This window comes from Octopus bimaculoides, chromosome Z (genome assembly GCF_046866305.1).
Source record: "Octopus bimaculoides isolate indiv1 chromosome Z, ASM4686630v1, whole genome shotgun sequence".
NCBI lineage: Eukaryota > Metazoa > Mollusca > Cephalopoda > Octopoda > Octopodidae > Octopus > Octopus bimaculoides.
The window spans coordinates 36328841-36347044 of NC_142944.1; the positions used below are offsets into that span (position 1 = coordinate 36328841).

The 18204-nt window shown below is 36.9% G+C and overlaps 1 protein-coding gene across 2 annotated transcripts in view; it reads left to right on the top strand.

Moving 5' to 3' along the window:
• The window catches only part of LOC106879076 (uncharacterized), a 53814-nt gene that overhangs the window by 25088 nt on the left and 10522 nt on the right, over nucleotides 1-18204 (top strand). For both annotated transcript variants that reach the window (XM_052973469.2, XM_089365184.1), the window contains exons 2-3: nucleotides 3042-10089; nucleotides 14470-15173. In XM_052973469.2, the coding sequence (XP_052829429.2) occupies nucleotides 3042-10089; nucleotides 14470-15173 (7752 nt within the window). The remainder of the gene's footprint in view (nucleotides 1-3041; nucleotides 10090-14469; nucleotides 15174-18204) is intronic.

The window sequence follows — 18204 nt, forward strand, 5'->3', positions numbered from 1 at the left end:
ATATATATATCTATATATATATATATATATATATATATACATATGTATATATATATATACATGTATATATATATATATACATATATATATATATATATACATATATATATATATATACATATATATATATATATACATATATATATATATATATACACATATATATATATACACATATGTATATATCCATATGTATATATATACATATGTATGTATATATATATACATATGTATATATATATATATATATACATATATATATATGTATATATATATATATACATATATATATATATATATATATACATATATATATATGTATATATATACATATATATATATGTATATATATATATATACATATATATATATGTATATATATATATATGTATATATATATATGTATATATGTATATATGTATATATATATATGTATATGTATGTATATGTATATGTATGTATATATATGTGTATTTGTATGTATATATGTGTGTGTGTATACACATAAATGCATATACATTTATCATCATCATCATCATGATATATGTATATATATGTGTATACATATGTATATATATGTGTATTTGTATGTATATATGTGTGTGTGTATACACATAAATGCATATACATTTATCATCATCATCATCATGATATATGTATATATATGTGTATACATATGTATATATATGTGTATATGTATGTTTATATATGATCATCGTCGTTTAATGTCCATTTTCCATGCTAACATGGGTTGGACGGTTTGACTGGAGACTGGCAAACCAGGACACCACACCAAGCTCCAATCTGATTCGGCAGAGTTTTTACGACTGGATGCCCTTTCTAATGCCAACCACTCCGAGAGTGTAGTGTGTGTATTTTTCGTGTCACCGGTACGGGAGCCAGTCAGCTGGCACTGACATCGGCCATGTTTGGATGGTGCTTTTTACGTGCTACTGGCACAAGTGTCAGTCAAGGTGGGGAGATGTGCATCGAACACATTCGGATGGTGCTTTTTACACGTATATATATATATATATATATATATATATATATATATATATATATATATGTATATATATATGTATGTAGGTATATATATGTAGGTATATATGAATGTGTGTATGAATATATATGTATATATATATTTTTATAGAAATATTACATTTCTAAATCTGTCAGAGAGATTTATACAATAGCCTCACAATAAAGTGATGGCATATTGTCAACTTGATGTGACAGTCCCATGAAAGGGAAGAATGCAACACTTTAGTTGTAATTGTCCATAGTATTTAAATCTGGCAAGTTTAGAGGCCACACGTTTGGTTTGACATGATTGTAAGGATTGTCTGATAGCCAGTCTTGTTGAAGCGTGTTTGGCCTTCCACATCCAAAATGTAACAAATGTCTCCAGCATCTCACTGTATCTTGCAGTATTAAATGTAAAACCCCATGGAAGGTTGTGAGATGGCATGACATGAGCTTTGTTACTCACAATACCTAAAGTCATTGTAGTTGCCAGAAACTTAGTGTGCATCTCTCTGGAGAGACATCAGGAAGATCTGCATATAACCATCTGTCATTTTTCCTGTTCAACTTTTGGTCTCAGTTGAAGTTTTTGCCATTAGAGAACAACCAAAGCATGCCTTGTTGGTGGGGTGCTTTAAACTTAGGTCAAACAGTTTTCTTGTGTCTTTGCGGATATGAATTGGCTTCTCCTCAATGCATACAACTTGTATCTAAATGTCCTTGTGCACCACAGCTCTGACAACCCACTCCAACACCTGATGTTCTTTGACTTTTTGGAATCACCATTGATAATATTTTGAACCCATTCACTGAATTGTGGTGTCCTTATAGTGTCTGAATGTTTAGAATTATTATTTTTTTGTCTTTGATACAGCTGAAACATTTCCACCAGTGGTTTCTGGCTCCATTCAAACTGTGTATGAAAGATTTTACAACACTTAGCCATTAGGCAATTTCTAAATCACTGTTTCACACATATGGCAACAATGACTGCATGTCTGTTCATTTCTTGAGTTAGCATTTTATGTACCATGAGCAATATGAAAGAAGAAAAAAAAACCTTTTAATTGGCTTGAAGAGAGCGAGAAGGGTAAAGGGTAAAAACACCCCTTCAGTCATGAATGACCATGGGATTGCACTTAGAAAGAGTTACTGTTCTAGGCACAAGTCTGGGCAAAGTTGTTTATGGAAGACCAGCAGTCATCCGTGCATTCCAGCCTCCCCCCACCATGCCACTGATGGTATGCAAAGGGAAGTCTAAGACTGATACAGCTTGGTACCAGTGACACAGCAACTCATTTCTATAGCTGAAATAAAGTGTCTTGCCCAAGAACACAACACAATCACTACCTCATGATTGTGAACCTGATACTTTACTCACTGAACCATGTGCCTTCACTACACTTTGAAGAAAGTAATATGCAAGTTTTTGTCTAATAAATTAATATAGTTGTTCATTAAATTAACAATTAATGGCTTTGTGGTTAAGAATCTCACTTTGAAACCATGTAATTTCTGGTTCAGTCCCACTGCACAGTATCTTGAGCAAGTGTCTTCTGCTATAGCCACAGGCCAACTGATTCCTTGTGAATGAATTTAAACACACACTGTGGAAACCCATTCTGTATATATGTGTGTGTGTGTGTTTTCTCTACCACCACCTGACAACTGGTGTTGATGTGTTTACATACCTATAGCTTAGTGATTCAGCAATGGTGACCAATAGAATAAGTACTGGGGTTGATTTGTTCAACATAACTTTCAACGCAGTCCCACTGCATGGCTGAAGTCCAATGACTGAAACAAGTAAAAGAAATATTATTTTTAAAAGATTTTTGTATTAATTGGATTATCAATTTAAAGTTTACAAAATTTAAATAAGTTTTTTTTTTTTTTTTTCTAATTGTATTAATTAGATTGTTAACCCTAAGGAATATGAAAATTATTTAAAGATAGTTATATTTAAAAACAATTATTTTATTAATTAAATATTTTGCATTTCTTTTTTTTTTAAGGTTAATGAAACACGGAAATATTCCTGCGAGAAATCGGATTACAAAAGGAAGCACACAATTGGCCGAAGGCGTGCTGTGTCTCGCGTGGTTACATATGATGAATCTGTTCCACTGTACGAAGCATTTGTCCGTGCTGCAGAACTACGTGAAAAGAAATCGGAAACAGCCAGAGACAAAAACCATGGCAATGTTTCCACGCCTTCTATGTCATCCGTCCGAGAAAATGACAAAGGAAGAGAAGACATCAGTGCCACCAGCACCACCACTGTCATCAATGATAGTACCAAGACCAAAAAATATCTCCGTAGTGTTAATCACAAGAGTAATACATTACTATCATCAGAGTTGCAACATAGTGTGAAGAAAAGAAAAAATTTGAAGAGATTGCAGTTGAAAAACGATGCCTTAAAGATGAAAAATCAGAGGAGTGAGGTACAGATAAAAAAGCAAACAGGAAAAGGCCGTCCCAAAAAGTCGGCATCATTGCCTTCATCCTCCATGCTATCATCAAAACGAACTTCTCCATTAAGAACCAAAAAAACTATTTCAAAATCAAATGTCGATAACTTATTGCGGCTAAACAAAGGTAAAAAACTCTCTGTGTGTCTAATACGTTTGAAGCGTGAAGCAAGTTTAAACGCTGCTGCAAAAGTGAATTTGATATATAATGAAAGTTTACAGTCTCCTTCATCAACTGTTTTATCATCACCTTCTTCAGCATTTTGTTCTTCACATAGCAGTGGTAGCAAGCAGACAACACAAACACATGCACTTGGATCTAGAACATACAGACAGATGAAGAAGAACAAACATAAAATTGTAAATAAAACTAAAAATGCACAAGGTTTGCGTCTGAAAAGAGACAGCAGCTTGGCAACAATTAGTTCTCCTGCAAATTCTTTAACTCCCTCACCTCGTTCTTCTTCTTCACGTTCTTCTTGTTCTTCCTCTTCTTTGTGGCAATGCAAATCTGTTGCGGAGATGATTACAGTGAAGAGAAAACCTGGAAGAAGGAAGCAACATGAAACTTCTTCTTCATCCTCATCTTCATTTTCTTCTGCAAATAGAAGTAAAAGACAATTAAAAATAAGAACAAAGAAACACAAAGGACCCTCATTGTCTATAGCCAAAAAGTCACTTGAACCCAAAAAATCCAGGCTCAAAAAGTGTCACACAGTTAGATCAACTAGAAGACAACAACAGCAACAACAACAACAGCAGCAGCAGCGAAAGAAGAGGAGTAAAGAATTGGGAGAAAGGAAAAAGCATTTAAAATTTTCTCAGACTGAAAATCTTGTTAAACCTGCGCTGAATCGAAAATTAAAAGAGTGTAATATTCATGAATTAGACTCCTCTTCATCAAATTTACTGCAGAGTGACAATGCTAAAGATGTTGAAGTGATTTCGTCTCTCCCAGTTTCAGCATCAAGAAAACGCAACTTAGGGTTTATGTCAGCACAAGAATATTATGTCGGTACAAGTAATATCAAAGCAATTCCAGCAATGAAAAAACACAGGAATGAGTATCTATCGCCTTCTAAACTCATTCCTAGTAATGCTAAGAAAACTTCTTCAATATCAATACCACGATCGGAGAATCGTAAGTTAAAGTTTCAAACTTCGTTATCATCAACATGTCGCAGGAGTTGTTATACTTGCCGTTTACAAGCAGGTGTTCGATTGAAAGAGTTTGAAACCAGGTGTGAAAAGGCAAATGAAGAGCTGCAGCATGATGCAAATATGAATAAAGCAATTATGAATCATGGTCAATGTGCAAAAGACTGCATCACATGTCATCTTGGAGCAGATATGCGGTTAAATGAATATGAATGCAATGAAACAAATTGTAAAATAAACATGAATGATGGAATATACCAAGGAAATGACATATTGCCTTGTCATTTAAGAGCAGGATTAGAAAAATATCGAGTTGGCTGTGAGGCAGACAATAGTGGGACACAGTGTCACAAAAACTGTATCATTTGTCGTCATTTCAGTTCAGGTTTGGGTGGTTATCATGTCGGCTGTGAAAATAAAAACATGGAAGGGGAACGAAATCCAAACAATGATGGCATAGCAGTTGTGAATGCGTGTCGTTTTGTTCAAACTAATGATACTCCATCACCTCTACTGGCGCCAACATCGACGCTGCCTTCACATGAAAAAAATTGCAGTGCAGCTTTAGAAAACTCAGTGACTCTGATGCAATGTTGTCACCAGCGCCAGCATCATCACCGCCATCATCACCATCTTAACCAGCACCCGCATCTTTCTCCTTTGGAAAATCCCCAAAATTTATTCCGAAATCAGAATCCAGCAGAAAGTAGTAAAAAGCAGCGAACTCTTAAAAAACTGGAGCATAATGAAGCAATTGATGAAGATCTAGATGTTGTTACTGTTCCAGATGATGACCCTGCAGTGAAGTATTTGAATTTCAATGTAAAAGACAATTATCAATGCCGAGCAATGAGTTGTAATGTTATACAAGAAAAATTCACTAATGCTAGTGAGGAATTAATTAATAAGCGATTAACTAATATTGCCATTTCCACTAACGACTCTCATGCAGATTGCGAAAATTTGAAAAATATTAAATCTTTGAAATTGCCAGATGATGATGGAATTGATGAAATAATAGATGGCTCTGATGTGATTGATGTTGTAGGAGATGAAGATATATCTGCTAGCCCTGATTATCGTCAGAATCTGATGTCTAATTTTAAATTTGGAGAAACAACACTCAGTAATGACAACCGCCATGACCACCAGCACAAGCATGACGACAATGATGATGGTAATGATAGTAGCAAACCGTGTAAATCTGTTAATGATTTCAAACTTGAAAAATTAACATTAACGAACAAGCAAAACAAAAAGTTTGGTTTTGCCGTTGCTGTTTCGTCTGATTCATTAACATCATCATCATCATCATCTTTATTAGCTAACGAGTTTTCTCGCTCAAATTGTTATCAAAGTTTAAATTCTAACAGAAATGACAGCATCAGTAATACTACTAATAATAAAAAAAATCCAGGAAAATCTACTGCAAAATCACTACATTTTACAAATTTAAAAGCTCTCAAATCAAATGAAAGATTAGATGGCGCTACTACTGCTGATGCAGTATCAACATCAGCTAAAGATACACATGCTAATTATGCAAATTTAATTATTATTGGAGATGATGACAATAAATTAATATATCCTACTAAACGATCAGCAACTGAAGTTGTAGGGGATGTACATCCCAAAAAAAGATGTTATAATTACACAACACCTTTAGATGGTATTGGAAGCAGCCGTTTTCCTTCTAGTACTGCTGGTGCAACAACTACTACTTCATTTGGGCTGTGTAGTAACAAATATTATTATTGTAGTAGTAGTAGTAATAGTAGTAGTAATGATGGTGGTGGTAGTAATATGCAAAATACTTGTGTAAGTAATAAAAATATTAATAGTATTGATAACGAGCTTGGTGGTGTTTGTGCAAAAGAATTGTATTGCTCCAATGAGGAACAGTATATTTGCTATGAAGCTAATTGTCAGAAGCATTCGCTTATGATGGAAAATTCATTACGCAAAGTTCCGAAAAGTCTTGCTGATTTAAATATTCCAACTTATGAAACTTGTTCAAAGAGACCAATAGCACCAAAGAAATTGAATAAATTAAAGTTGTCAAGAATTGGTAGTTTACAAGGAAACACTTGGGGAAAACATACGATGATAGCAAAAGAAATGGTGGAAAGATCGGATAAGTGTAAATTGACTGAGAAAAGTCCTGGTTTTAATGAAGAAACTTGCGGAAATCATCCAGTGATGGCAAAACGAGTGACAGAGAGATCAGATAAATGTAATTTGTCTGGTAAAAATTGGGAAAAGCACGACACAAAGATTGCAAAATTTGTACCCAGAAAAAGGTCACAAAAAGTTGCTGGTTTTCATGGACAAAATTGGGAAAAAGATGCAAGGGTTTCAAATTCAGTGTCTGGAAAAACATTTGAGAACATTGTTAGTTTTCATGGAGAAAACTGGGAAAAACGTACTGCAGGGATTTCAAATTTAATGTCTGGGAAAACCTCTGAAAACATTAGTGGATTCCATGGACAAACTTGGGAAAAAGATGCAGTGGTTTCAAATTTGGTGCCTGCAAAAATATTTGAAAATGTTGCTGGTTTTGATGGAGAAAACTGGGAAAAATGCACTACAGGGATTTCAAATTTGGTGTCTGGGAAAAGATCAGAGAAAGTTACAGGTTTCAGTGGACAAACTTGGGAAAAAGATGCTAGGATTTCAAATTTGGCATCTGGAAAAACAAATGAGAAAATCTCTGGTGGGTTTCATGGAGAAGATTGGGAAGAATGCACCACAGGAATTTCAAATTTGGTGTCTGGGAAAACCTCCAAAAATATTAGTGATTTTCATGGACAAGATTGGGAAAAAAATGCAGGGGTCTCAAATTTGGTGCCTGGAAAGGCGTCTGCGAAAATCACTGATTTTGACTCCAAAATCTGTGAAAAAAATGCAATGATTGCAAACTTGATGTCAAAAAGAAAGGATGAGTGTAAAGTATCTGAGAAATTCACTAGTTTTGAAGGAGAAATTTGTGGAAAAGACACAGTGGTGGCAAGTTCATCATCAAGAATAGGTGAATATAAAACAGCTGAGAAATTTGCTAGTTTTGAAGGAGAAATTTGTGGAAAACATCCGTTGATTTCAAAAGCAATGCCAGAGGGATCGGACAAATTTAAAATATCTCAAAGAATTGCTAGTTTTGATGGAGAAATTTTTGATAAAAATGCGGTAATGACTAATTTGATGCCAGAGAGATCAGATGGATTTAAAATATCCAATAAAATCACTAGTTTTGATGGAGAAATCTGTGATAAGAATGCAGTGATAACAACTTTGATGCCAGAGAGATCAGGAGAATTTAAAATATCTGAAAAGATTGCTAGTTTCGCTGGACAAACTTGTGATAAAAGTGCAGTGATTTTAAAATCAATACCAGCATGTTTACCTTCTCCAGAAGCAAAACGGTCCGGAAACATTGCTAGTTTTGCTGGACAAACTTGTGATAAAAGTGTGGGTATTTTAAAAGCAATGCCAGCACATAAATCTTCTTCAGAAGCAAAACTATCTGCAGACATTACTAGTTTTGACGGACAACCTTGTGATAAAAGTGTGGTGATTTTAAAATCTATACCAGCATGTATGCCTTCTCCAGAAGCAAAACTATCTGCAAATATTGCTAGTTTTGATGGACAAACTTGTGATAATTGTCCAGCGGTTGCAAAATCGCTGTTAGTAAGAAAAGCAGGGAAAATTCAGTTTGCTAGGACAAACGTTGCAGCTTTTGATAGACAAAGTTGTGACAAAAAAAAACACCCGGTGATGAGCATGAGAAAGTCAGTACCAAAGAAACCAATTGAATGTAAATTTCCAAAAGAAATTGCTTGTTTTGATGCTACAGAGTGTTGTGAAAGTCATTTTATGATGGAAGAATCACTGCAGCATCATGGTGAATGTAAGGGGTCAAAAAACCTTGGTGTTGAGAGAGAAACTTGTGGAAAACCTTTGTTAACAAAAGGTTCACTATTGCATACACCAAATAAAGTATCTCTGAGAGCTGCAAGCCTTTGTACTGATGTACAGTCTTGTAAACATCACTTAGTGATGGAAGAATTGTCACAGCTTTCTCATGGTAAATCAAGTACATTTAAAGGATCAAAAAAAGTTAGTACTGAGAGAGAATCTTGCAGAAAACCTTTGTTAATGAAAGGGTCTCCATCACATAAACCAAGTAAGACATCTCCAAGAACGTCAAGCCTTAGCCGTGAATTACAATCGTCATGTAAAAAACATTCATCTTCAGAGGGATCCCTAGCATATAAAGCACACAAATGTAAGAGTATTGCTGGTGATAATCTTAAAATGCAATCATGTACGAAACACATGTTGAGAGAAAAACCACTACGAAAATCTAGTAAATTAACTGAGAAAGCCACAAGACTTGATCTTAAAGCAGAATCATGTAGCAAACATATAATGCCAAGAGAAGCACCAGTGCGGAAATCAAGTAAACTAAATGAGAAACCTACAGGACTTGATCTTAAAGCACAGATGTGTAGGAAGTTTGCAGTAACAAAGGAATGTGAGTCATTACCGGTTAAGGCGTCAAAGAGAATAGCTAGTCTTAATGCCCAAGCAATAATGGATCTTTGCCAAGAAACTCGACAGTCAAGACGAGACTTGAACCAAGATAGTCATCGTTCTGCAAGAACTCATTACATATTTAATCCAAGACGGCAATCATGTCGGTGGGTGAATGGTCTTGGGATGATTTTGATGAATAATATGGCAGACGGTGAGGATTTAAGTAATGAAGATGAGGATATATTGAGCCAGAAGATGTTGGGTAGCTGCTCAATGACAGGGCTTGGTGTGAATGCCGATGCAACAAAAATAGTCTGTTTGGCCAGTGGTACTAATAGCAACACTATCTGCAGTGGTGTGAAGAACAACAGCAAGAAATTGGCTGCCACGACAAAAAATAATAATAATAATAATAACAATAATAATATTTCTCGAGATGTTGACATGCGAGTGCTCAGTGATATCTCACCCTCTGATGACTGCAGTGTTGATATGCAAATAAAGACGCAAAACAGTGGCAGCAGTAGCAATAACAGTAGTAGTGGCACCACAACATGCGACACAGCAACATTGACGACAAAAAACAAAAATTTGAATTCAAATTCACCATCATCACTATCTTCATCATCCTCATCAAAATTTTCAAATGTTAATAACATTGTATCGCATCCTAAAACCACTCCGTCGACAGATTCTACAAAAACTACTCACCCAAGTTGTTCTTCACTTCCGTGTATGCTTGGAGCAACGGGAGCTGGGAGGGATAATTCTGCTCACAGTCAGTGCCAAGCATTCACCTTAACAGGGATTGGAAGTATTACAAATTTCACCAATGTTCCTTACCATCATCAGACTTATGGAAGAGGGCAATTTTCTGTTCCTTGCAGTCATTATGGTAAGTGATTTATTATTTCATTTCTTCATTATGATATGTAATAATAAATTTTTGTGACTTTGTAACTCTCTTCGAACAAAAAATGCAAATATATATACATATGCATATATACAAACATATCGGGATGGCACCTGCGCCCAGCGTCGCCTTTCTGGCACTTGTGCCCGCAACATGTGTAAGGACTTTCAAGCGAGATCGTTGCCAGTGTCCCTGGACTGCCTCTTGTGCGGGTGGCACATAAAATACACCATTTTGAGCGTGGCCGTTGCCAGTATCGCCTGACTGGCCTTCGTGCGGGTGACACGTAAAAGCACCTACTACAGTCTCAGAGTGGTTGCTGTTAGGAAGGGCATCCAGCTGTAGAAACTTTACCAAATCAGATTGGAACCTGGTGTAGCCATCTGGTTTCACCAGTCCTCAGTCAAATCGTCCAACCCATGCTAGCATGGAAAGCAGACGTTAAACGATGATGATGATGATCATCATCATCATCATCATCATCTATGTATGTATGTATACAGAAGAATTTAAGATGGGCTACCCCTGGGAGCTTGTCTATGCTGATGACTGTTCTTATAGCTGAATAACTACCAGAACTAGACAAGATTTCAGGTATGGAAGCAAGGCTAGAATCAAAGGGTTTTAGAGTTAATCTTAGCAAAAATGAAAGTCTTAGTAAGTAGAAAGGTAGACAAATTCCAAATCCCTTCAAGCACAATATATTGCCAGCAGTCTTGGTCACCCGTCATTACATCTGTAAGGCCCAAAAACCAAAAGGTGCCTTTTACATGCCACCAGCACGGGTGCCAGTTATACAACAATGCTCAATCACTAGAAAAGGCATAGGTAGAAACTATGGACACATAAGAGGTGCAGCAATATCAGAGGAAGGTTAATGGGGAAAATAGTTTGTGCATGCAAGGTGCACAGGTACAATTAACACTAAAAATGTACAGAAAATAGACTCCATCAAAATGCCAGGGGGAAAAACTAGTAGTTGTTGATAGCTTCCATTACCTAGGTGACCAAGTCAGTAGTGGAGATGGATGTTCTGAAAGCATAGCTGCTAGAAAATGAATAGGCTAGGCAAAGTTCAGAGAGCCCCTACCTCTGTTGGTAATAAAGGGCCTCTCCCTCAGAGTGAAAGACAGATTGTATGATGCCTGTGTGTGAACAGCCATGCTACATCACAGTAAAACATGGACTGTGACTGCTGAGGACATATAAAAGCTTGAAAGAAATGAGGCTAGTGTACTTAGCTGGATGTGCAATGTCAGTATGCATGTACAACAGAGTGTAAGCATCTTGAGAGAAAAGTTGGGCATAAGAGACATCAGATAGTCATGTAATATATATGGATGAGAACAACTGTGTGAAGAAGTGCCAACCTCTAACAGTGGAGGGAGCCTGTGGAAGATGTAGACGTAGGAAAACATGGGACGGTGTGATAAAGCATGATCTTCAAACGTTGGGGGCCTTACAGAGGCAGTAACAATTGACCAAGACCTTTGGTAATATGCCATGCTTGAGAAGACATGTCAAGCCAAGTGAAATCGTAACCATGACTAATGCCAGTGTTGTGTAGCTGGCATCTGTGCCAGTGGCACGTAAAAAGCACTTTTCAAACGGGCAATATGCCTTGCTTGAGAAGACCCATCAAGCTAAGTGAAATCCTATTCATGGCCAATGCCAGTGTCACATAATTGGCACCTGTGTCACATACACAGTGACAAGTGACTCTGACTGTTGGCAATATACCATGCTTGAAGACCTGTCAAGCCAAGTGAGACCGTAGTCGTGACCGATGCGGGTATTTCAAGCCAAGGATTGTGCAAAATAGAGACTCCATCAAACGTCAGGTGGTATCCTTAGAAGTAGTAGACAGTTTCTGTTACTTAGGTGAACAAGTTAATAGTGGAGGAGGTTATTCCGAAAGCACAGCTGCTGAAATAAGAATAGGCTTGGCGAAATTCAGAGAGCTACTACCCCTTTTAGTAACGAAATGTCTCTCCCTCAGATGAAAAGCAGGTTGTATGATGCCTGTGTATGAACAGCTATGCTACATAGCAGTGAGATATGGGCTGTGGCTATTGAGGATATGTGAAAGCTTGAAAGAAATGAAGCCAGTATGCTCCACTGGATGGGTAATGTTAGTGTGCATATATGATAGAGTATAAGTGATTTTAGAGAAAAAATGGGTATACATAGTATCAGATGCAATGTGCAAGAGAGAAGACTGTGCTGGTGTGACCATGTAATGCATATAAATGAAGACAGTTGCATCAAGAGGGAATATGTGGAAAGGATAGACCCAGAAAGATGTGGGATGAAGTGGTGAGAAAGGATCTACAGGTATTGGGACGCATAGAGGACCAAGACTCCTGGCGGTTTGCTGTGCTTGGAAATACATGTCACACTAAGTAAAAACATGGTTACCCATGCATATAGGCTTGTTCCCAGCATTCCTCTCCAGCCAAGCATTCCTAATTTTGTGGGCTCGTAGGTGCTGGTGTGATGTAAAAAGCACCCACCCATACTGGTGCTGAGTAAAAGCATCCAGCACACATTGTGAAGTGGTTGATGTTAGGAAGGGTATCCAGCCGTAGAAACCATGTGAAAACAGACATAGAGCCTGGGCAGTTCTTCAGCTGATCAGTCCCTGTCAAACCATCCAACAGCATGGAAAACAGACATTAGATGATGATGATGATAATGTACATTTATGTATGTATGTAATGATATATATATATATATATATATATATGTATGTATACAAACATATATATGTTTGTATATATGTATTTGCATTTTCTATTCCTAGAGAGTTACAAAGAGTAATAATGGAAAGAAAGTGAAAGTTTAAAAGAATGTGAGAGAAGTTTGCAAATAGTGTTTATAAAATATAGAAATTAAACACATCAACACCAGTTGTCAAGTAGTGGTGAGGAGACAAACAGGTACACATATGCAAACACACATTTACACAACAGGCTTCTTTCAGTTTCCATCTACCAAATCCACTCACATGGCTTTGTTTGGCTTGAGGCTATAGTAGAATACACTTGCCCAAGGTGCTACACAGTGGGACTGAACCCAGAACCATATGGTTAAGAGTAAGCTTCTTACCACAGTCATGCCTACACCTATGACAGTTTGCATTAAAAAAAAAGAAACAATATAAAAATAAAAGTATTTTTAAAAATCAAAAAATATCAACTTGATTAAGGCTGTGAGATAACAGTTTACCCAAAGTAGTTGCCCTCAGTTTCAAGGCAGCTCCAGAGCTTGGCGTATGCATTCCTCATTGTCTCTCTCTGGGAAAATCTGTAAACACCTACTTGATCTTGGTGTTGCAAGCAGAGTGGTTATTGTTTTTTTTTTTTTTTAATCACACTCCACACATAGTAATCTGTGGGATTGCAATTAGGAGAATTATGGTGCCAAAAATTAGGGGTCGATGAAGATTTAACAATTCCTCTTACAACGTATTGCGACCCTTTTTGAAGGTAAGGCAAGGAGTCAATTCTTGCTGCCTTTCAGCAGCAACCCTCTCCAGCCAGGGTCAGCTTTGAACTGAGTCTAAGGCTCCATTCAAAGATGTTGGATGGCATGACATCACTCTCGCTGTGGACACACCTATAGACCATCACAGTTTGGGGAAACTTGGTTTTCATGATATGTGGGACATTAGATGGATTTTAGGCAATGTGCAACTGGTCCTAGCAGTAGTTCTTTTCATTTGAGAAGAACCAAATCATCTCCAGCTCAATAGGTTATCTCAGCTTGTTCAGGTGCTTCTATGGCTTTGTGAAGCAGTTCTCCCTGGTTGTCCTTTGGCTATCAGAATTTCTCCCTTGCACCTCTTGTATGAGTGGTAGCAAAGGTTCTCATTCAGACTCAGCTTCAAGGTGGTGACTCCAACACACATCCTTCTTGCCAAAACCCAGATTCCCTTGCTCAGATCTTCCATCATCTTTAATAAATTCTTTGATATTTCAAAATGAATTGAAAAAAACAAAAAGTACCATTGTGTTTTGTTTTTTTTTGGTACCAAACAACTCTACACAAACCCTAGTTCTATGATACAAACTATGTTTTAAAGTATTAATTTATGTCTTAAACACCAGATTAATTTGTGACAGTTTATAAATTCTTGATAATTTTCAAAAATTAATTGAAAAAATCTGTAGTGTATTTCATCCAAAATATGGTAACAAAAGAATAAAACTCATTTGATAGCAATCCAACTGAGGACCACATTTGGTTCTATGACACAAAAGGCGGTGTATTTCAGCAGAAATATGCTAACAAAGGGATCAAATGAGCATCATATTTCAGTCTATTTTTGTAATTAACTATGTTTTTTATTTTTCACTGCAGGTTATTATCCAAATGGGAATTACTGCTCTCATCCTACGCCAATGGTTCCACAGTTGTCAGAGCCTTGTGTCCTTAGTCACTCTTTACCAATTCATGTGCCACATGCAGAGGTTAAGGTGCTTATACACAACCCAATCCCAACACAACCCTTTGTGCAACATCCAACCACTGATGCAACGATGACAACTGCCACTGTGAGCAACAACAGTTCTTCTGTGCAACCACAAAAAGTGCCATCACAACAACAACAACGGCGAGGACGCAATGTTGGTGGAGGCACAAAGAAGACATCAAGACTATCATTGATGCGGTCACCTATATCTCAAAGCAAAACTAAAAGTGTTGGTGTAAGACTTGGTGTTGAGAAGAATGAAGGGAAGGATCACAGAAAATCTGAGACAAAGAAGAAGACCAAAATTAATAATAATAACAATAACAACAACAACAACAACAATAATAACAATAACAACAACAATAACAATAATGATAAAAATAATAATAATAATAATAAGAGAAGCCAGAAAATTATGAAAAAGGCTACATCAATGAAAGACAATCTTAAGAAAATAAATCTCTGTGGTTGTGATATAAAAGAGATTACCTTGGACAAGAGCGAAAGGTGTTTGATGGTTTCCAAAAGAAAGAAGACTTATTGTGGGTGGTCATGGGAAGGTGTGCCGGAAATGAAAGCAATACTTAACGTGGTGAGATTGTTTGCATTTAATTTTTTTCTTTCACATCTTTTATCTTCTTCTCGTTTCAGTCATTGGACTGCAGCCAAGGCCAAGATGGGTACCATCTTGACTGCTTCAGTTGAATAAATTGACCTCAGTACTTATGTTTTTGTTTTTTAAGTCTAGTACTTAATCTATAAGTTACTATTACAGAACCACTAGACTACAAGGATGTAAATAAACCAAAATCAGCTAAGCAGTGTGTGGGAACAAGTACACACTCACATGTATAGTAAAATAGAAAAAAAAAAAAAGGATACAGTAAATTTGCTGTGAGGAGTGGAAAATCCAATGTTTTGAACAAGGCTCTTCTTCGGTGAAAAGTGACAGGAAAGAAATGCGAGTCTTGCCAACACAGATGAACAGCAGAACCTTTGGATTCTGTCTTATTTTACATATTTGCTTGTGTGTGTGTGTGTGTGTAAGTCATCTAAAAGTCCGTAAGTCAGGAAAGAATGCACTTGTATGTCTTTCAATAGGGTAGGTATATTATCTGAAGTGTACAGTATTATATATCCATTACGGCCGATCTTACAAATTAGTTTCCTGCTAGGGATTCAACAGTGTTAAGTAATAATCCATTTATGTGACTCTGCGTTCATCAGAGGTAGCTGTTATGGAATAAAATATGGCAGCTGTTGTTGAAGGTGAATAGAAACCACAGGGTTACATAATTGGTTTGTTACTTAACATTCCATTGAATCCTTAGCGCGAAACCGATTGGTAAGATCAGCCATAATGGATATATAACACTGTACACTCTGAGTGGTTGGCGTTAGGACGGGCATCCAGCTGTAGAAACTCTGCCAAATCAGATTGGAGCCTGGTGTTGCCATCCGGTTTCACCAGTCCTCAGTCAAATCGTCCAACCCATGCTAACATGGAAAGCGGACGTTAAACAATGATGATGATGATATATCTATATATATATATATATATATATATATATATATATTTGTTGTTGTACTTGGGGATGGTCATATTGCCAATTTTGCCAATAAAAACACACGCACTGTATATTTGGTGTTAATTTGCTTCAGCTTTATATTACATTATATTACATTAATCTTATTTCGGCCAGAGTTCTTTCGTCACACTTCTGTGACCTCATCAGTGGTCCTTTGCTTTCTTCTTTCTTCTGTGTGTCTCACCTTGCTAACTATCATATATTATATTTTCTTTATTTGTGAATTAAGGCTATCAATGGTTTCATGTTAAGAAAAGTAGGAAAATATCTTAGTGTCTTAAAACAAGTTTTCAAGTTGATCACATGGAGAAAGGTGTTCGCCTCCATTTTGGAAAAGTCTCCCATTTTGCAAAATGGAAGCAAACACCTTTTTCCATGTGATCAGCTTGAAAAATTGGTAAGACACTAGAATATTTTCCTACTTTTCTTAACATGAAACCAGTGGTAACCTTAATTCACAAATAAAGTATATATCCACCAATCCAATGTTGAGCGTTCATTTCATCGTTCGACTATTCCGTGTGTGTGTGTATATATATATATATATATATATATATATATGTAGTGGTACCTTTACTTATGAGTTTAGTTCATTCTGTGACGGAGCTCATGACTCAAATTACTTGTATGTCAAATCAAATTTTCCCATTGGAATGAATTGAAATGCCCCATTAATCCATTCCAACTACCCCCCCCCCAAAAAAAAAAACACCACAATTTTTTAAATGTATTTTTAAATAAGAACATTGTACTTATAAATAATGAATTTTGCATAAAATAAACAATACACTAGAATGTACTGCAATAAACTGCTTTCGTTAAGTATTATGTACTGTATTTACCTTGGAGATCAGGCAATGTGAGGGTGGGGGAGAAAAGCTGAACTGAATAACTGAATTTTATTCATTGGTTTTTGCCCTTTTCGCCATGCTTTCCTCACTTTCATCTACAGGAGTTTTCAATAAAGACCTATCCAATAAGGTCTGTTTCATTCTCACTTTCAGAGTGAAATGAGTTAGGCGAATGTCATTAAATAGGCCATCGCACTCCCAGTGGCAACTTTTTCTAGGTGTTTCTTTTGAATAAAGTCTGAAAGTTTCTCCCACATTCGCTTCATCACACTGGTAGATAATCTCCTCCATTTCCTCTACGTCACCTATTTCCTGCAAAACCTCCATGTGCTGCTGCGTCTGTAGCTCCTTTAGCTCTTCCATTGTCAGTTCCTCGGAGTGCTCCTCGATGAGCTCATTGATATCACCTTCATCCACTTCCAGGCCCATAGACTTGCCGAGGGATACAATCTGCCACTTCAGGTTCAAGTCTTTCAGAGTCCGTTTCAGACACAACTTCAGGCCAGCTGCTTCAGGCCAAGTCCTCCTTGGCATCTTCTTCCAAAAAAGTCCTGTCTCATCACAGTTGAAGACTTGCTGGGAGATGTATCCTTTGGCTGCTATAATTCTGGCAAAAGTTTTGAGGTAATCCTCAGCTACTTTCATATCTGCTCTTGCTGCCTGACAAGGCAGTGAATGCCAGTCCTCTTTTTAAAATTCTTGAACCAGCCCCAACAAGCTTTAAACAGCTCACCCAATGCCTGCTTCATACAAGTGTCTGGGGTCTGCTGCAGCAAATCAACATGAATAGCTTGTGCCTTCTCGTGGATTATAGCCTCTATCATGGTATCTCCTGTGACCTACTTCTCCATCAACCACACCATCAGCAGCTTCTCCATATTTTCATGAATAAATGTCCACTGTTTAGAAATTATTTTAATGCCCTTGGCTGGCATCATAGCCTTTATTGACTCTTTCTGCTTCTGGTGCAGATCGTAGAAGTGCTACGCTCATACTGCGTCGCCATGTCAACACACCTTGGTCATGTTTTTCAGTAATTTCTTTCTTTAATTCAATGCACATCATCCACTTCTTCTCACCACTGTCCTTCATACTCTCTTTCTGCGGACCCATGGTTGGAAAAACGAAGTTTTGCAAAATAACTGCAAGCACAGTTGCGAGCACAACACTGATGCTTCTGTAG